This window comes from Podarcis bocagei (assembly GCF_964188305.1).
Source record: "Podarcis bocagei genome assembly, chromosome: 4".
In the NCBI taxonomy this organism is placed as follows: Eukaryota; Metazoa; Chordata; class Lepidosauria; order Squamata; family Lacertidae; genus Podarcis; species Podarcis bocagei.
The window spans coordinates 41,127,136-41,154,168 of NC_138128.1; the positions used below are offsets into that span (position 1 = coordinate 41,127,136).

The 27,033-nt window shown below is 39.8% G+C and overlaps 1 protein-coding gene across 1 annotated transcript in view; it reads right to left on the reverse strand.

The window, feature by feature from the left end:
• The window catches only part of STAG1 (STAG1 cohesin complex component), a 104,308-nt gene that overhangs the window by 42,374 nt on the left and 34,901 nt on the right, over positions 1-27,033 (reverse strand). Inside the window, exons 2-5 of the mRNA XM_081192529.1 lie at positions 25,902-26,028; positions 16,237-16,339; positions 4,294-4,458; positions 2,505-2,601 (exon numbers count right to left, since the gene is read on the reverse strand). Coding sequence (XP_081048655.1) covers positions 2,505-2,601; positions 4,294-4,458; positions 16,237-16,339; positions 25,902-25,930 — 394 coding nt within the window. The 5' untranslated portion in view covers positions 25,931-26,028. The remainder of the gene's footprint in view (positions 1-2,504; positions 2,602-4,293; positions 4,459-16,236; positions 16,340-25,901; positions 26,029-27,033) is intronic.

Consider the following 27,033-nt stretch of genomic DNA (forward strand, 5'->3'; position numbering starts at 1 on the left):
GACAAACTCAGCTAATGTGCTGAGGAAGGGAGGGAAGAAGAGGACAAAACACATGAACTAATAAAACCATCACTCGTAAAATTACAAGACGTCGTAAATGGGGAAAAGAAAAATACCAGAAACCTTCCAGAAAATTGTATGTTCCAAGAGTGAATTGTTTATAATGCACGTGGATGCACATTCTCAGGATAATAATTAAACTACAAGGGACTGTGATTCTCTTTTGACTTTGAAATGCAGATTAAAAAAACCTTTAATGTTGGGACTCTGGAAAAGCTCCTGACCCTCATTGGTTACATCAGAGTTATCTAAATATGCTGATTTGTCTGTCATACAAATGAATAGTAATTAACAAAAAAAAAAGTGATTTTGCCACAAAACTCTTGCAATGTTGAAGTGCTTCTGTTTAGCTTCCCAGTCATTCCATCCTCATTATCCTAGTTTTCCTTCCCTGCCCCCAACAGTCACTCAGCAGTCTGCCTACTGAGCAGGGTCAACCCTCAGTGGCCCATTTGGCGATATAGAGGACTGTGTTCAGTCCTAGTTACATTAAAATCTTGCATTAAAAGCTCTCTGTTCCATCCCTGGGGACATTTTAAAATAGCTTCTCAGTACAGACCAGAAAATGGCATATCTAGACAATGAAACAGGTCTACTGTGACATATATCTTATGTGTCACTTTTTCCTTTCTTTCCAGGCACTCTATTTATTCCCCCTTTCCACCAAAACGTCAGTTTCCTCACAACACTTGCTCAAACAAGATTCCATGTCATTGACCTCTTAAAATATATTATTATTGTTGTTATTATTACCCCTGTTGTTGGGTTTTACTAAAGGGTGTGGTTTTTTTAAAGCATTTGACAATCTCTGGGTTGCCAGTAATCTGCTAATAATTCTCTTGTGCAGTGGTGGTGTAACTTTGGCTGCATAACCACAAATACAGTGGTGCCTCGCAAGACAAAATTAATTCGTTCCGCAAGTCTCTTCGTCTTGCGGTTTTTTCGTCTTGCGATGCACGGTTTCCCATAGGAATGCATTGAAAATCAATTAATGCGTTCCTAGGGAAACCGCCTTCAGACCAGGTCCCGGGACAGTCTGTCCCCGGACCTCTTCTGAAGGCTGGGGGGGGGGGGACAAGGGCTTTTCTTCCCACCCCCAGCATTTTAAAAAACCCCGGGACAGCGGAGGACTTCTCCGCTGTCCGGGCGATCTTAAAATGCTGGCGGGCGGCATTTTAAAATCGCCCCGGACAGCGGAGGACTTCTCCGCTGTCCGGGGCGATTTAAAAGCCCCTGGGAAGGCAGGCAGGGGGGACAAAGACTTTTGCCCCCCGCCCGCCTTCAGAAGAGGTCCTGGACCTCTTCTGAAGGGGGGCGGGGGGCGAAAGTCTTTGCTCCCCCCCCCGCCTGCCTTCAAAAGGTGTCCCCGCAGCGGCGGGAGGTGTCCCCTGCCCCCCGCCCGGCTTCGGAGCACCGGGAGAAGCGATCTCCCCGCAGCCCCTTGCTGCAAAAGACGTCCGGGGGAAGCGGGGAAGAAGCGCTTCGCTTCCCGCTGCCCCCGGACCTCTTCTGAAGCAAGGGGCTGGGGGGAGATAGCGATCTCCCTGCAGCCCCTTGCTGCAAAAGACGTCCGGGGGAAGCGGGGAAGCGAAGCGCTTCGCTTCCCGCTGCCCCCGGACCTCTTCTGAAGCAAGGGGCTGGGGGGAGATAGCGATCTCCCTGCAGCCCCTTGCTGCAAAAGACGTCCGGGGGAAGCGGGGAAGCAAAGCGCTTCTTCCCCGCTTCCCCCGGACGTCTTTTGCAACAAGGGGCTGCAGGGAGATCGCTATCTCCCCGCAGCCCCTTGCTTCAGAAGAGGTCCGGGGGCAGCGGGAAGCGAAGCGCTTCTTCCCCGCTTCCCCCGGACGTCTTTTGCAGCAAGGGGCTGCAGGGAGATCGCTATCTCCCCGCAGCCCCTTGCTTCAAAAGAGAAGACCCGCTGTCCCCGGGGCAAGCTTCGTTTTGTGAAGCAAGCCCATAGGGAAATTCGTCTTGCGAGGCAACTCGAAAACGAAAAAACCTTTCGTTTTGCGAGTTTTTCGTCTCGCGAGGCGTTCGTCTTGCGGGGTACCACTGTATGAAAATACTTCATTCCATATTCTTTTCCATGCTCTTTAAAATACATTGGTTCTTTAACTTTGAATAACAAGTTTCCTAACTATGGAGAAAGAACATTACAAAATATGGCAGCTCAATTCTAGTTAAATAAAGCTCTTATATATTTACCAGGTACCTAAGATTTAATACCTAAGCTTGATTATTCTTTCAAAACTCTTGCTTCTTTATTACCATTCTCTGTATAGATATGGTCATACAGGAAAACACATGAATACACAATATACAAGTTATCTATCCAGGTTTTAGGTAACACACCACATATTATATTCCCCATTCAAGAAACACATTGGATGATGAGTTATACAGATTAAGAACAGTTTTATAAAACTCTTATCACTTATCCTTACCTCGGCATCCTGAACACTGGATGAAGAAGTTGATTAAATCCAGAAGTGCTATGTCCCTATCTTGTTTATATGATTCAATCCAGTCATCCACTACAGACTGTCAATAAAATAGAATTCAGATATTCATATCAGAACTTTTTATTTAAAAAACTTTTAGTTGTTTTCTTCAAAAAGTGCAAATAAATCCAGGTGGTTTATCATGACATCCCAAGTTTGTATAAACAGAACCTTTTGTAAGAGGGGAAGAGGGCTAACTCTCTCAGTTCAAAGGTCACATTTATCCCTAGTCAACTCTTGGGGGAGGGGTATAAATTTGAGTGTACACCAGAAATCCAGTTAACTTCATTTAGGTCAGCCTTCAGAGAATTACAATAAAAATTATATGCATGCAGAACTAATGTGAGGAATAGTTCTAATTTGTCAGCAGTAACTCAAAGGGAAAAAAAAGAAAAAAGAGGAAGCAATCTTATTTCAGTAAGTGTATTTTGATGATATCCAACTTAAGTCATTGATGTGTCTGCTCTGAGAATGACTGGGTTGGATAACACCCTTAGACTTCCTTCCATCACACAGAGAAACTGGACAACCTAGCGATCAAAACCATATCCCACAGTGTCTGCTTCAACACGCATATACTAAAACTGTAGCTCATATTTAGAGCAACTATTTTTTTAGCTCTTTTCCAATTTTTCTACTTCTGTGCACACAGTATTTTGAGTACAAGTGTCAAATTTAAAAGCTTTCCCATTATTTGGCGGATGAGCATTTTCGATAAGTTAATGAAAGTATATTATGGCCTAATAGTATCTCTTCGAATGTGGCATGCCCACCTATTAATTTTGATACGTCTGCACAGCCGCTTCAAACGTATATTCAGCTGCTCTTTTCCTTAGGAAGACTGTGTACACTAGCCCTCAGTTGCTGTGTACCTTAGCAATTACTACCCCACCTCTACTGTACTCTCAAAATGTTGATAGTTTCATCCAATGATTTTTTCTAAAATCTGGTCTACACATATGTAAACCCACAATACAGTCACCTACACAGTAGTAAATAACATCCCCGAAGTTCAGCCATTTACCACTGCACATTGCTTTTTTCTCATACAATTAAAAAAAACGGTTGAGACAACAAGTATTCCCTGAAATTTCATACTAATTATTGTGTTTGGGGTACTTTTTGTGCCAGCCAACAGAATGAATTGGGATTCCTTAAAAAGTCCCATGGGTGTTTTCAAACAAAAACTACATCTAAGGAAATAGACTTAGATAACATGGGCTTGTTGAGGGGCATTTAACTACCCCACGGTACATTTTAATTTGGTTTGGAATACAAAAAATCCTTCACAACCATTTTTTTTTAATTGCTTGAAATAATTATTTAAGAACACCAGTGAATGCAAACAATCACATAATTTGTTATTTATTTAAGATATAAATACATACTTGGGGGGACTCAATAGAATATTAACTATAGTAAATTACAAATACTGATTTACAACCAATAATCTGGTAACAAAAATGAATCATCTCTTAAGAATACCTTTAAAACTCATTACTAATTAAGATTCCATATTCCCATATAATCAAGATAACCCCACCCCACCCTTCCTCATAAATCCACAATAGTTGTACTTGGTCAATATATTTCCTTACTGGGAATTTACCCAGCTGTTCCTTCAAGTACTTTGTGGTGCCAACTACCAGAAAACGTTTCTGGAAATGTACTAGGGTTCTGAATCTAGTTTTTAAAATTTAACAGAGCCTTCAACAGGCACCCATAATTTTACCTGCATAGCACTTTTGCCCAACTTCACCACCTCAAACAAAGTAACAGGTTCCCCTTCTCCATTTTGCTGGGGGTGACCATTAGCTCTTCCTCGACCTGTTCCTCTTATTCCAGTTTCAGAACGGAATTTTTCTGCTGGAGTCTTTCGAGGCTTCTTATTGGCAGACTGGGAAACAGAAGAGCAGGGAGAAAGAACCTTGATGCCTTTATATCTTTCAGATCCTTATACTTACAGTTGTATTACTGAGAGTCCAGAGTTTTGAATTATCAGCAAGAAAAACAGTGCATTTTAAATATGCATCTTCATTATTCATTTCACTTCTATATGGCTTTATATTTTAAAGAAAAAAATCTCAAGACATTAGCAAGACATGACACAACAATTGCTTACCTTAAGTTCACAGGGCTGGATCCAGAGATAAGCATGCCAAACTCAGCTGACAGAACTTGACTTTTCCTCTTGCTGCTAGCTCCTCAATCTCCGAAAAAAGCTTCTTTCAAGGGTCAGGGGGCCTTATAGAATGGTGTGAGTATGGCAGGGATCCTTGATGAGGCAGCTTCTCACAAAAAGCATCGCCTCCTAATTTTTGAGAAATCCCCATTCCTCTCCAGCCCTCCTCAGCAAAGAATAACAGGGTTCCCCATTCTTTAGTTCTAGCTCTTGGGAGGAAGTTCTGCGGGAGAGAAGCAGGACAAGGAAAGTCTGTTTCTGCCAATCCTTTGGCATGCTTAGCTCTGGATCAAAGCCATTTAAACAGATATATGGATGGATGGATAGATGCAGGGCTTCTTTCAAGCGGGAACTCACTGGAACTGAGTTCCAGCACCTCTGTAGTGTAGTGGCTGTGCACCAGAGGCTGCAGGCAGCACAGCGAAGAAGAGAAGCTATTTTGCAGAAAGCTCAACAACTCTGGTTGGTTGCTCCCCTAAAAAACCCGGATAGATAGATATATGTGTGAATGAATGGAATGCCACACAGTATTCTCCTAAGCCCTCCTTCCTATAGTTGAGGAGCAAGTAGTTATCCATTGGCATTTGCACCAATCACTTTCAAGCATGTCCACTTTACATCCTCATGTCTGAATTGCAAAGCAAACCTTGCTTTGCAATGTGAACACATACTTCTCTGGTATAAAACCTTTTCAGTGTCTGCTAAAAACATTTTTGTTCAGACAAGCCTACTCAGGTGTTTAGGTAGCTGAGGTATTTTTAAATCTCTTTACTGTTTGGCTCTCCATCTATGGTACCTCTCTTTCCTATGCTGATTTTCTTTCTGTCCGTGCTCTCATTGAGCAATCAATTTTCTTCTTCTAGAGTTTATGCTTCTGCTTTTTCTTCAAAGTAAAGGTAAAGGGACCCCTGACCGTTTGGTCGTCATGGACGACCCTGGGGTTGTGCGCTCATCTTGCTCTATAGGCAGAGGGAGCTGGCGTTTGTCCACAGACAGTTTCCGGGTCATGTTGCCAGCATGACTAAGCCGCTTCTGGTGAACCAGAGCAGCGCACAGAAATGCCATTTACCTTCCCGCCGGAGTGGTACCTATTTATCTACATGCACTTCGTCCTTTTGAACTGCTAGGTTGGCAGGAGCAGGGACCGAACAACAGGATCTCACCCCGTCGCAGGGATTCGAGCTGCCGACCTTCCTATTGGCAAGCCCTAGGCTCTGTGGTTTAGACCACAGTGCTGTTCGTTTCTCTGTGTTGCCACTGTGCAGTGCTTTGAGTCACAAGACTCTGTTTTGCATTCCACACATTCCAGACTGTTGGAAGTCTCACGGAAGACAGGAGATGGATGTGATGTTACTGTTTCCTGTTCCTTTGTTTCAGTTGCTCTCTGCCTTTCACAGAGAGAGGATGTGTTTTCTGTCTGCGCAGTTAGGAATAAAACTCTTAGCAATGTAGCCTGTGTTTCTCATCCTTCCCTGCGTGCTGGACACTCTGCTGAATGGGGAAGCATGCTTGGAGCCTGATCAAAGGCTCAGGCTGTTAATTATCGTCGGAGGATGAGCTTTATCAGCTCGGTCGTAGCAGAGATTCCAACAAGCACCACCCGCTTTCTTCAAAGTTTATGTTTTTAATTCCCTGCTTCAGACACTTCCATCTCCTATTTCCCCTTCACTCTCCCCCAATTTCAATTATTATTTTGGCATTCTTACCAAATCTTCTCAAGTTACCTCAGGTTCTTATCCCTGTATTTTACTCTGTTTCCTGTAATATTTTGCCAAAGCATGTGTTAGATCTAGTCTGTCTGATTTTGATTTTCATCTGTGTGGCACTTCTGTAGGCAGAGTAATAGCCATAAGCATGGTTTGGCAATTTGGATGTCACATGAGATCAAAGCTGACAAACTATATTTTGCAAATCGACTTCGGAGGGAGGGAGGGAGCTTGCAAGCTGACATCAAGGTTTTTGACAGCCAAATCATAGCCTGGCCATTCTGTATGAACTTGAGCAATAGACTACTAACAGAATTACTATTTATTTCACCTAATTCTAATGTCTCACTTTCTAAGGATATTGGCAATGTTTCTCTTCACCTTCTAGTTTTCCTCTTATTTTAGGTTCAACATTGTCTTTTCCTGGTCAGATTCATTCTAGTGCTAAATCTCGTGGTTTCCTTATAATATTTCTAAGATTTATTCAATTTTTTTTCTAAGAATACTGCCAAACTCCAGGTCAGGCTTAATTTCACACATTGATTTTTGTATCTTGGGCAAGTTTTCCAGTTTCTCACCTTCAGCCTTTGATTTGTTAATTCTGGAGCATTGCCAACCTTTCCCAGGTCTTGCAATGATAATCTCTCTCCTCTTTCCTGTACTTCACATTGGCTGCCTATTCAATCTTGCACTTAACACAGATTGAATCTTTACTTCTTAACCATTACATGCTCCAACTCCTGTCTATTCCTGCTCTTCCCTCCCACAGCTTGTTCTTGGGCTTTCTGCTGTTGACAGCATTTTTAATACATGTAAATCAGTACTTTGTTGCTGTCTGACAAATGCGATAATTTTCTGTTTATGTTGATGATACTTTAAATTTTCTTTTCCCCTTCCCATCCCCCATCTTGTCATCTTATTTTGTTGTAATATGAAATATTGGTAGGACTTGCCAGCTTTGATTTGCAATCTGCATGATGCCTAGCACAGCAATAGCAATGAAATTTAAAAGACTGATGATTGAAACATTAAATTGGAGTCATCAGTACAGTGCCCATAGATGCCACGGTGCCTGTAAATGCCTTCATTGCAGAGACCCCAGACACTGAACTTTTGGGGTTCAACTGTTTTTTAAAGAAGGTGTCTAACCCTCCTAAAAACAAGGCTATGAAGCAAAGCATGCAGGTACTCTAAGCAATTTCTTTGAAATGAGTCAATCTGGCTGCTTCTACTTGTCTGTAAGTCAAACCTGTCATTGATAAGTGAGCTGCTTGGACACCAGGCAATAGGAATTCCTGGGGTTCAAAGAACTGCCATTTCTTCCTGCTACTTTCTTTTCCTGCTACTGGCATATTTTAGTTCTTGAAAACTCTATAGTAGTACAGTGGTACCTCGGGTTACATACGCTTCAGGTTACAGACTCTGTTAACCCAGAAATAGTACCTCGGGTTAAGAACTTTGCTTCAGGATGGGAACAGAAATCGTGCTCCGGCGGCGCGGCAACAGTAGGGAGCCCCATTAGCTAAAGTGGTGCTTCAGGTTAAGAACAGTTTCAGGTTAAGAACAGACCTCCAGAACAAATTAAGTACTTAACCCGAGGTACCACTGTACTTTTGCCCGAAGCAACAGGGTGCATCTTTTTTGTGGTGGATTTGTTTGCAGTAGCTAAAGACTTTGCAGTTATTAATAATTCATTGTATAATTAACCTATAGTACAATAGGATACATGTCTACTCAGACATCTATTTGTGTTTAATGGGGCTTACTCCCAGGTACGTGGGTACAGGATGGTAACCTAGACTTTGGCTGAGGCTTGTCATTGGGGGGAAATATGGTTTGTGTGCCTTTAGTAGCTGTACAACAGGCAGAAATTCAACAGCTTGTCTTCCCAGTATGGAAATACTATCACAGGAAAAGCTCCACTATGACAGTATTCCCTCTAATTTTATGTCATGCCTCCCATAGCAGTCATTTTATGACTAGCATTCACAGCACTCTCTAAAAAACCAAAATGTGTCCACTGGTCTAAAAAGACTGGTGGCCCATGTATTAAGTGATGCCTTGCATGTGTGAATGGACCCACAGATAACATGAGGCAGAACTTTTACACCTCCTCAAAAACAATTATCTTCAATGAAACTGGGTTGTATAATCTACTGTCCATTCAGAGTTGGCAGTTATCATAAATCAAGAGATGCACATGCATGTGTACTTCAGCCCTGAGCCAGTCAAGCACAATCTGTGAAATCCCAAATTTATCAAAGACAAATTCTACTTTTTGTCCCATTATTTCTATCATAATTGGCTAACAGCTGACTTTAAAGAGCAAGGCAAGTGGTGCTAAAATATAGGCAAGGTCTGCACAACTTGTAACTCTACTGTGTAGGTTGCCTATCAATAAACTAGGGGTAAGGAACTGGATCCAGCTGTTAGGCTCGATCCTTACCCACTCCCATCTCCCACAGGCCAACTTCTGGAGATGGGCAGGATCACACACCTGTTGATCACCTGATGTTGGTCAGGTGACTAACACCTGTCAAAGCTCAAAGAAGGTCAGCATAACTGATTAGCTAATTGTTGTTTAGAACAACTTTCTTTGAAGACATGCCAAGCAGTTTATTAGCCTTGGCAACATGCCTTCAAAGAGGCTCCCATTAACTCAGCTCATTGTCAGTTAGGGACAGGCCCTTAGAAGTCTCTGCAGAGTGAGAAATGCTCCTAGAAGTGGAATTATTTCCCCTTCTACAGAGACAGCAGTTTATATTCTAAGTGCTGGGGAAGGGCGTTGAATACGAACTGTTTCCTTTGAAGAGGAAAAAAGAATACTCCTTTTAAAAAACAGAACATTCATGTATTTTAAAAACTTATATAACACTGTATGGAAGTTCTAAGTGGTATCCAAAGGAATATTGCAAAAGCCCACTGAGCAGCACTTCCAAATCATTGTCAATTAACTAATAGTCAGGTGCCTGGAACATGGAACACTTGGGACTTTTCAAGCACCATTGATCAGCTGATCAGATGCCTGCCAAGCCACTTTCATGCTTTTAACGGTAGGTAGGTGTGATTTGGCTGGGAGGCCTGGTTGGCCTAATCATGTAAGCAGGCAGTGGGTTTCACACCCTTGCAATACACCTTATATTTATACTGCCTTTCACAGACTGACTCAATTTATTATTTACTTATTAAATTTGTATACCGCCCTTCATCCACAAGTTTCAGGGTGGAAAAGCAATTCAGATTAGCAGGTCTGATACTGACTCTACATTGGGGTGGCTAACCTTTTTAGGGTCAACTCTCTGGGGGCTGCATGTCAAAGCTGCTGTGTGGCTGAGGTGTAGAGGTGAGCCTAAGGTATAAAAGTGGATGTGGTCAATTTTCACAAATTTCTTTTAAAAATTCTTTTTAAAAAGCCCCAGTAAGGGGCACACAGCACAAGCAGTTAGTGACTGTGTGTCATATACCAGCCCCCACTCCAACCTAGGGAACTGTGGCTGTCCTATCAGCCAGCTCTTGGGTCTGCAGCTGCTGATTTTGAATGCCAGGTTGGCTATGAATAAGATCTTCCTCATCCATGACCTGATTGTGGACAAATTGGGGTTTTCAGGTGGAATATACAGTAGCACCTCAGCTTACGCTATCCTCAGGTAATGTGGACTTCGGATTGTGAAAGCAGCAAACCCATAAGTGTTTCGCCATGCACACATGCGCAGAAGTGCTCTACTGCACCGTGCACATGCACAGAAGTGGTCCCTCCGGTTGTGGAAACCTTGGGATCTGACCGGAGCTCCGGAATGGATCCCGTCCGCAACCGGAGGTACCACTGTATATTGCTCTAAACACAAGCTTTTTTCTCCACTATTTTATTGCAATATTCATATATACCATATACCCATTCCGGAGGTACCACTGTATATTGCTCTAAACACAAGCTTTTTTCTCCACCATTTTATTGCAATATTCATATATACCATATACCCACTCACCACTCATTTCTTAAAGCCATAAAGCAATATTGTGTGCAAACATGCCAGCATACATAAACAATCTATTAGCAGATATTGTTTTTTGTCTCCAAACATTTATATGCTCCTGACATTCCTTATATACCCTGGGTATAGCATAGATTCCAAGATCCAAATGTATTCTTTGTTATAAATGGCATAGTTATTTTTGTCACGCTTCTTTTCAGTTTGAACATTACTTTTTCTTGTTTCAGTTTGAAATATTTTTATTCTCCCTCCCTTTTGTATTTTTACCCAATCCAATTCCATGCTGACTGAAACCCAGAAAAGGATATTCCCTTGGATATTATTTATCTGATGAAAGCCTCTCACAGAGTGGTGGCAGTAGAGTGTTTGGTCTAAGTATCTGATAGCACTTACAATTGCAAGTATATATATCAAGTATGCAAAGACTACATTTCAGCATAACAAAAGACAGCAGGATAGTTACATATATTCAATACATAATTTCCTTCCTTATGTTCTATTAAAAGAGTGTTTGTTTAAACTGCAGTTTAAAGCACATGCATATAGTAAGGACAGGAAGGGTTATCAAAGTTACTGAGCATTTTTCATTAGGATACATTGTTTTCAGTTACTCCAGCTCATGAGTAACAAATATCCAACTCAGACCGCTTTAACATTGTGAGTTCTGTCTTCCATCAATATCCCTGCCTCCATTTCTTTGGGCCCCCGACTCATTCTGCTTGCTATTCTTCACTTTAAGCCTTGTTACTTCCAATCCATTCACAACACTTGCAAAAATCTCAAACTTTGTTCTGCCTTGTCATTCCAAGACCAACAATTCAGAACAAATTAAGCCAGCTGACTAAAAACTGTAAATTTAATAATACATAACTAGCCTTACAATAAACAATATTCACTCCAATTAAAATACATGATTTTTAATCCCATGTAAAAGTAAAACAGATGGGCTCCTTGCTTGTATGCTGCAATTAACACTGCTGAATCAACTGACTATGCAAAATAAAAACAAACCAGAACGTGAACAGGCTGCAGAGTTCAAAGACAAGTAGTCTTACTCATCGCCATCTTCACCCCAATATTTATTCAGGAAATTTCTTGTTGTTATCAGTATGCACAAGATTTATAATACAAAAGATTTGTTCCCAGCTAACTTGCAAAAGATTCATTTCATGTGAAATAAGTAAATGTATTACTTCTTTGCTTCCTCCCTCTGAAAGGCTCAAAGAAGCATTTTGCGTTGCATATTTTCCTATTTGAAAGCTCACAGTGTGAAGAAGCTGTTTCTCTGCTGGTTGTTGAATTGCTAGTTTCCACTCAGTGTACATGAGTAATACACATCAGCTACTGAAGCCCTTCATGTGTCATTCTGGCTCTATAGGCAACATAGCAAAATGTTGCCATCTCCTACAATGGTGTCACAAATCAGATCCTAGAGCTCCAGGTGTTGCCAGTTCCTTTACGTTTAGCAACTCACCATTTTGGATTATAAACCAGGATTCTAAGTTCATACATAACACTAAGCCAAGCCTCTTTGAAAGAGAGACTAAACCTGGCAGAATTCTTCCTCTGAGCTATGCAGAAGGATGAAAGGGGGAAAGATCTTAGAAGCTCATGGCAGCTCCCCACCACACTGCTGAACTATGGCTTAGCTCAGAGGTTTTCAACCTTTTTGAGTCCATGGATCCCTTAACCAACTACATTCTTTCTGTGGCACCCATGGGGCTTAGGAGCCCAGCTATATCACCCCTTGCCTGCAGAGCTCACAGCCTCTCACTCTTTTTTGGACATCCTCCCTTGTGGAGGGGTCCCTCAGCCTCCTCTCCTCTCCCCTCTCCTTGGGAGTCCTCTGGGCAGCTGCTGCCGCTGCCGTCCCTGGTTTCTGAGCTGCGCCCCCCTGCCCCAAAGGGAGATGCCTCCCAGAGGCACCATTCACATGCAGAGCTTATAGCCAGGGCTGCTGCAGTAAACAGCTGTGCAAGCCTTTGGGAGGCAAAGACGCAAGAGGGCATCAGAGGAGGAGGGAAGAAAGAAAGAAAGAAAGAAAGAAAGAAAGAAAGAAAGAAAGAAAGAGGGACAGAGGTCAGTGTCACCATGGCACACTGGTTGAAAACCACTGGCTTAGCCTAATGAATAGTAAGAATTTATTAAGTTTATTAAGTTCATTTTAATAAGTTTACTGAGAAATAGTGGTCACAAAATGCATTTTCCCTCAACAACAAAATAAAGATAGTGTCTATTTTCAAAGAAATTCACATATGTCTCCCTCTCCTTACCAATTTAATTCAAGTCTGGGCTTTACCACAGATCCTGCTTTCACTACCAGAGCTCAATATAAGGAATAAATGGTGTCTGGGCATACAGAAAATTTTAGATATTTTATAAGTTTTTATCATCAGTAAAAGTTCTTTTTTAATATTCTTTTTTAGTGCTTTCCACACTTTTGCGGCATTTTGGTTAGCCCTAATAAAGGTATCACCCAGCGGATTTTGGATTCCCCCTCCCTTATAAACCAAGAGAGCTACCTTTGTAGCTGATTTTTAAGTTCAAATAAGCTCTTCCAATCACCTACTATCTCATTTCTAACTGGAGACACCAGGGATTGAACTTGCAACTTTTGAATGAAAAGGATATGCTCTATCACTAAGCTGATGTTTCCTCCCAAAAGGCTTAAAGGCTGACCACTGGCCAGATATTCAAGATTTCAGTTACGCAAATGATAATTCAAAGTATTGATACAGTATCACTTGCCTTGTTACATGCTTTCACATGAGAATTAAATTCTCCCATTTTACTCATTTTAGTCTCTGGATCATTCATACACATTTTTGTTTGGGAGGGTGAGGTGAGGCTCTCCAAATTAGAAGGTGAAATTGGGAGGGGACGATCTGGCAAAAGCCTTTATGGGATGTTTGCCAGGAACACATATCTGAAAATGTGGGACTTCTGTATCATTTTATTGATTTCTTTTGAATATTTATAGGCTGTCTTTCCAAGCAAAGCTCTCTCAAGGCAGATTACATAATAAAAACTTGGAAATGCAACAGTAAAAGTATTAATACAAAAGAATTTCTACATGTACACAAATTTAGTCAGCAGTAACACCCACCCACCCCAGAAAATAAAAATCAATTTACCAAAGTAATCTATTTCACAGAGCAATGTAGCAAAAAATATACATTATGTATAAGCTTCCTGAAACAAATAAGCCCTCAGAGTCTTTCTAAAGGTCTGTATGGCATCTCTCCCTTCCTTGTTTAACCATTACTGGCAGTAGAGACAGAGAATTTCCAGTGGTAACCAGATTTTCTGTTTCTATTTTTGTCACACTTTGCCAAATACAACACCTGTATTCACTAAAAGAACATACATGTTGCATAATACATGTGTTGCAAAAGGGGGGAAGTTGCATTATTTTATATTACATCAGTGTTTCCTGAAAGCTAACAGTGCATGCATGAGTGCTAGCAACTGAAATGACTTTATTTATCATCTCCAACTTTTATTACTAAACACTGAGTGTATTTTAATTGGAAACACACACGTCATGTCTCTTAAGTCAAGTAAGATTTAAGCACTGAGCTGATTTCTTAAATGACATATATTACTGGCACTAATTGCACCAGAACTCTCCCTGCGCCATGTGGAATATTGTGTAAACAATAAAATGATAACATCAAGACATTCTAATGCAAATGGATTGAACCAATAATTATAACCAACTGCCCACCAAAGCCTGCTCTTTAGGAAAGTCTTTAAAACATGCACAATAAGCTTCTTCAGAGCGTTGGGTGTCATATTTTACCAGTGATAACTAAACAAGAGAGTCGTCTTCCAGAGTCCTGGATTTTTTCTTACACAAACTTATACTTCTAAGCCAGTTTAATACCACCATTATAGAAAAACAGTTGTCTCAAGTTGAACTGTATACTGATATTTCTTTGCAAGAGATACTTTGAGACTGTTAGGATCTTGCACTAATTGCATCTGTTCAGACGTATGGCAGACTCTAGGTCATGTAAAACTTAGTTGACTCCTGATCAGCTACTAATTTCAATACAAATGAAAGGAGTATCTGTTTTCCCTTCTGCTAACAAGCAAACTTTGTTCTTTCCCTTGACAAGGAGTAGACATTTTGAATAATACTTTTATATTTCAGACTACATTATTACAACTAACTGGGGAGAAACAACAAAACTAGACTTTAGCACATGCTGAAGGTCTCCCACTGAGACCTTTGGGACTTAGAAGCACTCAACTTTTGCTGTATTAACTGCTATTCCAGCAAGTACTGAGTACATTTGCTTAACTCTTATCAAGGCACATGCTGACAAGCCTTACTATGGAAATTTTAGTGTCAATTTAAACCACCCCAAATGAAAACAATTTAAAGACCAAATAATGAAATCACAGCATATACGTTTGAAGGAGGTACATGCCTTTAAAAAAAAGTCATTATGTACACTGGGCGCACATGTATCAGGATGCTGAGAGCAACTGTAACTTGTGTGTGTGTGCCTATAGTGCATATAGAATTCAAAGAAAGGTAGCTGCTTGCAATATTAAAAACTCAGCACATTACACACTGTAATATTCAATGCCAAAAAATGTAACTTAACCTCTAAAGATTCTAGTGCAAGAAACAAGTCCCAATCCCAAACTGCATTTCAAAAACACCAGCTATTCCATGACACAAACAGTCTTTAAAGGGGTTGCATTCTCCACTGACAATCAATTAAAGCTTCTCTGCTCCACCAATAAATGCTATTTTCCACACTACAAAGGTAGGCACACTACCATACACACTAATTTGTTAATCTGAAATGAGTATTTAATCTTGAAATGTACATAGGAGACACAGATGGTGGAATTCAACATCACACTACTACAAATCTGGCTTTTAGGAGCATGCAAAGCTTGCAATAAGCCACCATGTGCCAGAAAAAAGCTCAGGAAGAAATGGTGTTGAAGAAGAGAGAGGGTGATGAAACATGAGGAAATTTATAAGAATCTAAAAGAGTTGCAAAGACTGAAAGTAGCAGGAGCAGGCTAGGATTCATGAGAGTAAAGGTTTATCTGCATAGCTGATTTAATGGTGCTCTAGAGACCCTTTAACTAAGAACCATTTTCTAGCATTCCTGCACAACTGAGAAACCAAATCTTCCATAACAGGTTTATTATAATAATTAAGCAACATGAATTATCCTATAGGTGACATCCAATGATACCCAACTAACTGTGCAACGGATTTCCACTTGTGAAATGCAATTTCTTCTGCCTCTCCTTTCCACGTAGCCTCCTGCATTCCCTTTCTGCCTGACAGCCCCCTGCTCCAGAGCAGATTTTGGAGGCATGCAAGAGACTGCAGAATGGAGGAGAGGAACATAAGCATAAGCCGAAATCCACTTGCAAGATGCTGGTATGCCATCCTGTTTTTAACAACCTTGGTAAACAATTCATCCAGCAAAAGCAAAATATTTTCTTGAAATTTTCAGAAAACAGTCTTATTATATTTTGCAAACATTATATTTTGGGGAAAAAATTCAAACATTTTGCATATCATACCTGCTTGAATACTTAAAATAATATATGTGACACAAAACAATATATGAAAGGTTAACTTCTCTTACAAGCTGGCTTTCTGCTGCACTAAAGCATCCAATACTACTTGTTTTACCAATTACATGGCAAGCTTTCATACAGATTAATGTATAAAGAAAACCTCATGTGGAAATTAAGAAAATGAAATGCAAGAACAGTCTTAAAACAGGTATTCAAAGAAAAAATAAGTGGCATACTGGAGGTCTGCCAGGACGACCGCGTTTTCTTTTCCCCTTCAGTTCAGTTTCTTCCAGTTCACTACCAGCATCTGAATGTGCAGTAGTTTCATTTGTAGAATCCCTGAAGGAAAATGCCAGTTAAAAATAAATTAGTAAACAAATTATTAATGCATAACTGAGTAAATATTTGGCCCCAACTCTACTTTTTAAACAAAACTAAGGGGCTAGTAAAGCTGGTCCCACATGCATGTTGTCAAGCAAGTGAAGCTCTCAGCTCACAGGATGACTACTAACAGGAAGGAGTGTGGATGATGCAGCAGGCAACTGGATCAGTTCTGTGTTCATGACATTAAAATGCTTGGAATATGGGGTGGAAATTGACTGGGATAATAGACAGGTAAGGCATGATGAATATTTATACATCTTTAACCACATTTTTCTCTTACTTAAAAAAAAAACACTTTAAAAAACCCCTACTGAAATCGAAATCAACATTATTGTTAATAGCATTGTAGAAACATGGAATCATCAGGTTACTACTGCTTTGGCTACATTCTCCCACTTCTGCCTTCTACCATGCTGCTCCCTATGCCTGGTATATAACTCCCACTGTATCTCCCTCTCTTTCTCCGATAAAAACTTTCACAAACTTCATCCACGGTAAAAAAATAAAGCCATCTCATTTTACAGCTGACAACATTAGGATTATACAGAAGTGATGAGATCCTGCCCAGAGCAAATATTGGTTTAAGAACCTCCAAACAACAGTAACCAACAACTAAAAGTAACAAAACTGAAAATGGTGAAAAGGCCCAGGTTAAATGTCTATCAACATGTTATCCTATAGAACAGGTGCCAAGGATGATAGAAGCTTTAGTCCACCAACATCTGGAGGGCCACAGAGATTCCAGGGATTTTGTTACTTGCTGTTTCAGTAGGTTGGAGAAAGCCCTTCAAGGCATTCATTCACACATCAAATGTTAGCACAGATTTAGGAAACCTTATAACATGTCAGACTGTTTATTCTCATAGTACAGTACTGCCTACTCTGACTGCCAGCAGCTCTCCACAGTTTCAGAAGAGGTCTGTCCCATCACCTGCTTTGAGAGCCTTTTAACTGGAGCTGCCAGGTACTGAACCTAGGACCCTCTCGATGTGAAGTACGTGCTCTACCACTGAGCTATGGATGCTCCATCATTGCTGCAAGCTGTTCCTAACCCAAAGTCAAAAAACAAAATGGTATTTTACCTGCAATATAAATCTATGCCACAGCACTCATGAATGCCTAAGTAAAGGGTTCAGGAAATACAATTCTTGCCTGTAACTGGTACCTCAATTAAGAAAGCTCTTTCATACTAAAATAGAAGGGAGGGGAGAGGGGGAAATGTTCATTTGTTAAAAGCAGATGAAGATTGGCAGTGTGAAATTAAAGGAGAATCTGAAAATGTTTATTTAGAGAATAATGATCTATAGCCGATTTGGATTTCAGAGAGCAGTGCTACAAAATGGCTTCTGTACGATATGTAACACCTTGGGAATGTATAAAATTTCTAAGACAAGTATGAGAAATGTTGGCATTGAGAGCTATCTAAAGGAGACTTTGTTCTGGTTCACACATCATATTAAACCGTAGTTGAAAACAGTGCCGGATTTACATGCAATCTGAGTGGGCTATAGCCCAAAGCCTCATAATATGGAGAGGACTTGGCCTCTTGCCATTAAAAAAAAAAAAAAAAAAAAAAAACAGGCAAATTTTACTACCTAGGCCCAGTTGCTTAGCAACATTGAACACATGATCTATCAGTCTATGACTGCATAACAGTTACACAGGTGCCTACTTACTGTTTAATAAAGTTCATGGAGGCTTTAAAGCTACTCAAAATCAAATGATAAAGTCAGTTATGAAGTAATACAAGTCCTCAGATCACTGTGTATCATTACCGCGTGCATTTTGAGAACAAGGGAGGATTATTTTATATCATTGTGAATCACAATATTTAAATTTGACTTTTGTGAAAATAATGAGTAAGCGATATAAAAGTGGTGCTAGTAAATGAAAGCGAAAACAGAACAGAAGGAAATGCTCCAGCGTTTAAAGCCAATCACAACATATGGCTTTGTACAGCATGCAGAAACAGCCCTACAGAATCCCTCATATACAGAACATTCATTTTTACAAACAGAAGAAAATCAGGTAGACTATATGAGCAGTCTGAGCAGACTGAAGAACAACCAGTTCACATACAGAACACAGCTTCCCAAGAACTTCAAGTACCACTACAAGTACAGAAACTTCTGGAGAAAGTGACAATGAAGTGACAGGACCTACAGCCAAAGGAATAACACAAGGCACTGAGGGAACGTGCCATGAGATAGTTACACTGAAAGAAGCAGTTCAAGCTCATTACCGTCTTAAAGAATGGGAAAACAAAGTAAATGATCTCAGCAAAAGTCCTAGCATTACAGACACAAAAATACCAACCGTTCATGCTAATAGTAATTTCAGAGACAATAATGGACCACACTAAATAACAAGGAAATATCATTCTGGATTGAGAAAGGTCCATTGGAACGTCAGCACTGGATGGACCTTTTAGCACTTCAAAGTGAACATACAAAAACCAAGCCCAATTCGAATAATTTATTCTATTCCACCAAAGTAAATGGCCTACCCTTGAGAATGGCTAGTGTATTATCCCACAAAAATGAAAGGTCTACTGCTTTATGTGCAAACTTTTCTCTAACCAAACTACCTCAACTACAGCTTTAGCTTCTACTGGATTTGATGACTGGCATCATGCTTATCTTGTTCAAACCCACCCAAGGAAGCTCTAAATATCGTATGAACTCTATGCTAATGAACTTAACAAGAAAGTGTGGTCAAACGCTCACATTAAAACTCGAAGAGCAAATCAAAGCAGAGCAGGATTATTGGAGGCACATACTTCAGTGAGTTATTGTAGTGATTTCCCTTTTGGCAGAATGTGGCTTTGCGTTTAGGGGAGCTGATGAAGCATTTGGTTCAGCAAACAATGGTAACTTTCTTGGATTGCCTGAATTAATTGCCAAAATTGATCCCTTCCTGTGTGCTCACATAAATCAGTAAGGAGGTAAAGGCTCTGGGTCAGCCATTGTACTTCTCCAAAACCATATGTGATTATCCAATTGATGGTTAATGCAGATCAAGAAGCAATACTGAGCAACACCAAACAGGCAGGTTATTTTAGTTTATCATTAGATTCAACCCCTGATGTTTCCCATGTAGATCAATTTATTCTCATTGTTAGATATGTTTCTCTAATGATGGATTACCAGTTGAACACTTTCTTGAGTTTTTACGTTCTTGACTCCCGCGCACATCAGCAGAGCACGCATAAGCCCACCTCGCTACACCCCCATGTAGTGTAACCCTTGTTAAAAAAAACCCTTCTACATAGGGTATTGTAACTTTCATGTCACTTTTGGAAGATGTGTAAAGTAAAAAAATATTTTATTCACAGACAAGGCTTGTAATATAGAGGTTTAAGCTATAAAAGCCACACAATTGTTTTGGCAGCAAAATAGACCGGCTTAGCTGTTTAAGACTACTCTCACAGAAAGAGGTCAGGCAGTAAGGAGCATACAAGACTAATTGGGACATTACAGAAGAATCCAACCTTATTAACTCTAAAAATATTTTCTTGCATTCATGGCCACTTCATAAACACCTAATTCCTGATGTCATTAAAACAAATAGAAGAGCACTTTAAGAGCTGAGGAGACAATATTTCAAGTTACATCCTCTTCAGTTATGCTCTAGCTGTTAAGTCTGACCAAAGCTAAACAGACTAAATTTGAAAATTCTGCAGTAAGGAGGCTTTCAGAGCAGATTTAGCTAAACATGAGGGTCCACATTTTCATTCATTACCACACTTGCCATGGAAAGTATGCTGCCATTTTCCAATGAGTCTCTGGCTTCCTCCTAACTGAGCTTGAGTGGATGGGGACGGTCCCAACAAAGGTGCAGCAACCATAACCCGTTCCCTAGCACCATAGTTGGGAAGGCTAGGTAGGAGAGTTTGCTGTGTTGTTGAGCACCTTAGTGGTACAGCGCCAAGTCAACAAGTCCCCACCACTTTTCCCAGCTTTGAACTAGAAACTGAGGAGCAAAGGAAAAAAATAAGCCTTATCTCTGGTTCCATGACAAACTGTTGTGGCAGTCACAATTTTTGGTATGACTACCCTGGTAAGCAAATGATGAAGTTACAATCCCTGGGGAAAACATAAAAAAGGTTTAATAATGAAAACTGTAAGGTTTAGACAAAAGTGGCCCATGCTGTGCTTCCCAAATAACTCACCTGACCTTTAATCACTTCTAGTTCACACATTTAATTGTTCATTTCTTCAGCTGAGTCACCTGGGAATGTAAGCTGCATTACCCTTTGAATCTAGGCACTCTTTCCCAATTGGCTATAGTAGGAGTTGGATGGAGAAGGTAAAGGGTATATATTTAGGGGGAGTTTGTGAGGGAATCACAGCTCTGTGAACAGGAGGGAGCCTCTGTAACAATCATCACAGCAGCAGTGGCAAACCACTAGGCAAGTTCAGCACTTGTTCAAGTTCCGCAACAGGGTATGGTGGGCAGAGAAGTAAATTCACAACTTGTTTAACCAAGAGCTTAGCTTATTAAATTTAAGACTTTTTAATTAAAAATAATACAGCAGCTTTTAATTTAAAAGACTAAAGCAGTTATGAGGCTAGGAAGCAAGCACAGGGAGTGACATCCTATGAGTGCCATACCTATGACTATATGCCTCTGGCAGCTTGTAGTTTCATAGGATACTAAAATAGAATATAACAATTTGGGTCCTGAAAACCTACTGGGGCACTTCTAAAGGTGGGTGGAGTCAGGATTAGAACCTATACTTCTTAACACCAAAGAGACTTTCTGTTGACATTCATTATTACTAAATGCCCCAGGGTAATTCTGCTAACAGGCACAAGTTCTAATTTTTATCAAAAGCTAGAACAGATTCCCACTTAAAGTATTTAAACTAGCTCAAACACTACCTTCTCAGTTACTGCATATACTGCATGCACACTGTACATCAAGAAACCTTTTGACTAGAATCACCAATTAATAGGACTAAAGGGTTTCCTTTGGGAGGGTAGGGAAACTGCAATCTGATAGTTGCAGAAAGGCAGATTGCTGTCTTTCTTTGTCCAATAGCAGCATTTTTCTGCTGTTAGCAGAAAATAAATTGCTTATATATTCTCCAGAGTAACCATCACCAGTTGCAGTTGCTTGAAGAAATACAGCAAGCAAGACCAAAAAGGCACCGTGGAGCACAGAATCTTGTCGCCACCATATTCTTGCTATTCTCTTAGGCAACACAAATAACATGATTTTAAATTCCCATATTCTGAAGAAAAAACTGAATGTATATGACATGTTTCCAATAAATTTTATTTTTAGATGTTTTTAGTCATTTTGAAATGTTTTTGTTTTTTTAATTGTATTGGTTTTTAACCACAGAGGTGTTTGCTGCCTGGGCTCCTTTGGGAGGAAGGGCAGAATATAAATGTAATGATAAAAAAATTAAATGGTTGAACTGAGTGTAATTTCTTCACCACAATCAAAGTGAACAATCACACATGTGATTAGGAACATTTATTTCAATTTGCAGTTCACCTACCCTCACAGCAGTATTAAAGGCTTTGTGGCCCCTGTATCTCAAATGTTTGCAGTTCTGATGAGAATCCAGGTCTATATACACCTGCCTTGCCAATAAATTTTATTTTATTCCCTAGTTTATCTGCTGGTAGATACTCTGCCAACTTCTGTACCATAAACAATTAGTATTAAGCAGCGGTATATACAGGGTAAGTCCTTTAAAAGAGGCCCCATGGATACAGAGTACACATGTTCCACGGGGCCTATTTTAAAAGACTCACCCTGTATATGGTTTGTTTTGGAGTACCAAACTCACACCATTGGATTCTCTAATCTCATGGAATTCTCTCCTTTCCAATATGACATATTTAGGTGGGGAAACCTAATAAACAATGGGAATGATTCGTACATTGAATTCTACTGAACTGTTCTACTGAAAGTCATGAGAAACTCACCATAGTCCATCCAGCAAGTTTATCTAGTCTGGCTATTCAGTCAGAGGGAACAGAACAAACTGAGATGCTGTGTCCATATAATATACCTTTAAAACAGACTTGCGATTTTTTACTTGCCCCAAACACAACACGTACATCTGCCCTAAAACTTAGGTGCCTACTCTTTGTCTCTAATTATTCATGTTGGATATTTCCAATAGAAAAGGAAGTAGAAATTGCTGCAGTTCATGTTTGTCTGTGGTCAGGAAGCATAATTAATGGGACTTTTTAAACACTGTTTTGAGGGTTTCCTTTACATTGAAATGAATATAGCTTGCATAAGTTACATAACAGTTTTCTAAGCTTTGTTAAATAGTAGACAGCAAGACAAATAGCATAACTATTTGGCAGAAACTGAACTGCGGGGAATGGAAACAGCTCTGACCTCAAAAAATAAAGGTCTCAGAATCAATATCTGAGTAAAGTTCCCTCACAATATTGAGCAACCACTACCTATCAACAGGCACTTTGGATTAAGGATATATTTATTCCTTTTTCGTATTTCTATTTGGCCTTGCAATAAAAATAATCAAAGTGGCTTACAAATAATAAAAAGATGAATTAAACACCAGTAACCCAGGTAAAAAGAAGCATAAGATTCTAGAAAAAAATAACCCCTACTAGGTTCAGAAATTAAGCATTAAACACTGGTAAATTTGCTTTTAAACCAGAAAAAATTGTTCATTATAGTTGTTTGAGATTTTAAAATGTTATGGTCAGGATCCCAAATGTCCAAAACCTGATTAACATGCTCCTAGAGAGACCTTTGCACTTGTGCTACTTAAACAGCAGCTCCATATGGCAAGTCATTCTTGAAATGAAGACTATCTAGAGCCCCTACATTAAAGGAACAGATTAATAAATTGTGATATATAGCCTCAATGGTTAAGTATCAAAATTTGTTCATTTATCTGACGGTAGATCAACGAGACAAATTTGAAAACTCTGGATGCCATGTATTAAATATTACAAGTTTTATCATCATTGTTAAATAGCATGGGGGACAAAATGTTCTGTGGCATTCTGCAGGGTACCAACTCCCAGGGCACCAAACAATACTCGTGCCCCCCATCCGGCACATTCTAATAATGGCCTTAAAGCTGGGAATGGTATCACTGTAATACAGTGCCCCCCAACCTCACTTCCTTCAGCCACTCTAGGAAGATACCTTGGTCAACAATAACAAAAGTTGTGGAGAGATCAAGGAGAACAAGCAGAATTTCACTGCAGTCACTTCCTCTGTTTCTCAACCAAGGGGATACTGCTATTAGGACATTTCATATACCGGTAATCATAAAATTGTAGAGTTGGAAGGTACCCAAAGGGTCATCTAGTCCAACCCCCTGCAATGGAATCATAGCTTTTATATTAACATGCACAGGAGGAAGCTGCAATTCCTATTGATGTCCCTGGGACTGACAGCAAACTGTGTATAACTAATATCCAAATGTATTTTCACTTCCTAATTACATCTGAAAAATGTTTATTTTTCTGAACCTTTAAAAACATATGCAAGTTTCTTCTATCTCTACAAGGCAATAGACTTCAGCATCATCTGCTTCAGATAACGAAATTTTGTTTATTACAAAGCTGATGAGTTTATTTTCAAACTTTCTTTATACATTACAATCACATTTTACGTGGAGGTTCAGTTCCAAGGGTTCCACACATACACAAAAATTGTGCATATCCAAATCTTTGCAGCCACATGGCAGCTAACAGCTGTACTGTGTGCTGAGTGGGCCTTGCCCAGCAATCAAGGCAGAGAGCCTAAAAACTCTTTTCGTGTCAGGTCAACATGGGTTTTCCCACACAAAAAAGAGCTTTTGAGCTCTCTGACTTGCTTTCAGGGCGATGCCCACCCAGCACGCAGGTTCTCGGAGGCCAGAGATGCACATGCAAGATTTTGCAGAAACTCACACAAACATGCCAAAACTGGCATGTCAAGTGGGCCTTGCCCCCCCAAGCAAGGCAAAGAGTTTAAAAGCTCTTCATGTGCCTGGTAACCCAAGCGGACCCAGTGCATAAAGAGTTTTTAAGCTCTCTGCCTTGCTTAGATTTAACGTGCACAATTTAAACCAGTCTGCCTTCAACTGCATATGGGTGAAATTACACAAATTAAGTGTGTATAAGATGCAATTGTTCTGTATGCTTTTCTATTTTCCCAAGGGTCGTGTAGGTATGGCTCAGACTGAATTCCCTAATGTTAGCTATCATATAAAAGAAAGATACAGTGGCAGAAAGGGTAAAAGACAAAGAGTCTCACTGAAATCCATGAAAAGTCAAAAACTCCTGCTTCCCCACCCCAATAGAGCAGGATTCCAATCAACTTTACGGCCAATTGCAGCACATCAAACACATTATATAATCCCTGTCCCGGAAGACCATCTCACAGATAACAATACATGGCCTCCTGCCTAAAAAAATTTACAGTACACAAGTGGGGATTTTGGTAGTTGAAACTCTTGGTGCTTTGTACAAGCACCATACCCAAGGTTACTATTTCTCAGAAACCTCACTCAGATTATTTATTTTATTTATTTAAACAATATATATAACCACTTCACTTCAGTTTACAAAAATACAAAAAATAAAAATCATTTAAAACTATAAAATCTAACATCAATTAAAATGCCTGCTGGAATAGACTTCAGTAGGTACTGGAAAGTTCAGTAGGGAGGGGACCTGTCTGACCTCAACTGAAAAGGAATTCCATAAACTTGGGCCCACAATACTAAATATACAGCTCCTGGTGAACACGAGCCATGCATCCAAGCGATAGAGGACTACTAACAGTGACTTCCATGAAAACCTCGGTGATCATTCAAAGATATAAAGGATCAGGTAGTCCTTGAGGTGGACTCAAATTGTTAAGAGCCTTGTAAATTAACACAAGGATCTTCAACCTGGCCCAACAGCGTATAGGCAGCCTTACCTCTTTTTTATACCTTTTAATCAGCCAGTGCAGACTTTTGAGCACTGGAGTTATCTGCTGGTGATAGTCTGCCTTCTCAACAGTCTAGCAAAAGCATTTTGTACTAGCTGGAGACTCTGACCCAGGCCCAAGGGTACCCCCACATAGATCACATAGCAATAATCAAGTCTTTAGGTTACAAATGCATTGATCACTGTGGCCAGACTATCCCTAACCAAGAACAGCAGCAGCTTACATCCCAGCTGTAAAAGGCACTCCAACCAGAGATCACCTGAGCTTCCAGTGAAAAAGATGGATCCAGGGCCACCCTCCAAACCTGTTTTTTCAGAGGATCTATAACCCCATCCAGAACAGGTAGCTGGCCCATCTTGTGGACGCAAATACTATCAACCCAAAGTGCCTCGGTCTTCCTAGGGCTGAAGTTCAGTTCATTGGCCCTCACCCAGCCCACTCAATATTATTATGGAGAAGTAGAGCTGTGTGTCATCAGATACCAAACACACAGTAAGAACTTCAATTATCATACAAGGTAAGCAATGCACTTTGAATATTTGGCTGTTGATTTTTTAAAAGAAAGAAAGAAAGAAAATGAACTACTCACTGTAAGACTGGTAACTCTGAAGTAATCATGATGTAGGCCACTATGTTTTAAAACCCAACGAGTATCTTGTGGTGACGTCTTTATCAGCCAATCTCGTAATTATTTTCAAGAAATCTCCAAATCCAGCCTATTAAATAAAAAAGGTAGTTAAGAACCATAATTCTGAAATGAAACTGTAGATTCAATAAACCAAAGGGTAGAGGGTAGGGATCAAAGTCATGTGTATTTTCCAAATGTGAGGTAGAGGATCTTCCACATTGTGAATGTACAAAAAGTGGGTGGATTTCTCAATCAGAATTATACATGTTTTTCTAGCTCTGGCCAATTTAATATTTAGCGTTCTGAATGCACAAATACAATGGGAAGCATTTCACAGCATCTTAATCATAACCTCATGTGAAAAGTGCATATTCAATTGTTCATTTTATATATGAAATGTCCATTATCAATTGTTAACTGGATGACATATAAAAAGGTAACAGTTTACAAATCCAAATAAATAAAAATCTAAAGCACACTTAAAACAATAATTTTAAATAAAAGAAATAGTTTAAAAACTGCAAAAAGTAGAAATACAAGGCCGAAAGTTCCTGAGAGTTAAACAATCACATAAAAACACAGCATATCAGAAATTAAAAAGGCCTGTAAAAATAGTACTGCTTTTAGGTGTTGAAATGAACTACTGTATATATGGCTGGTTTGCATATGATAAACCACAGTTTGTCTTAAGCCATGTGTCTTTTGTGAACCCCCCATCCCTCGCCATGCAACTTGCATGGCTTCTCTCCCTGCCGCAAGGTGGCCGTACAGTTCTAATAAACCATAGTATGGTTTGTCACTAGGGTTCAAAATTTGCAGGGCACCAGGTGCCTTTTGCTAATATTCTCCATTTGCAAGCACCTCAAAAAGTCTGGGTGCCATTTTTTGCACCTGGCTGACATTCAAGGATTACTGAAATGTATGCACATATGTTAAGGATAAGCAATGTGTTAAGGAGTTTAACAATAAAGAGTGGAGTGTTTTGAAAACTGAGGTACGGTACCAATATTTTTATTGTAAACACCAAATTAAACATGTATTGACAATTTCTGCTAAAAATGTTATATTAACAATGTGCCACTTGTGTGAATTG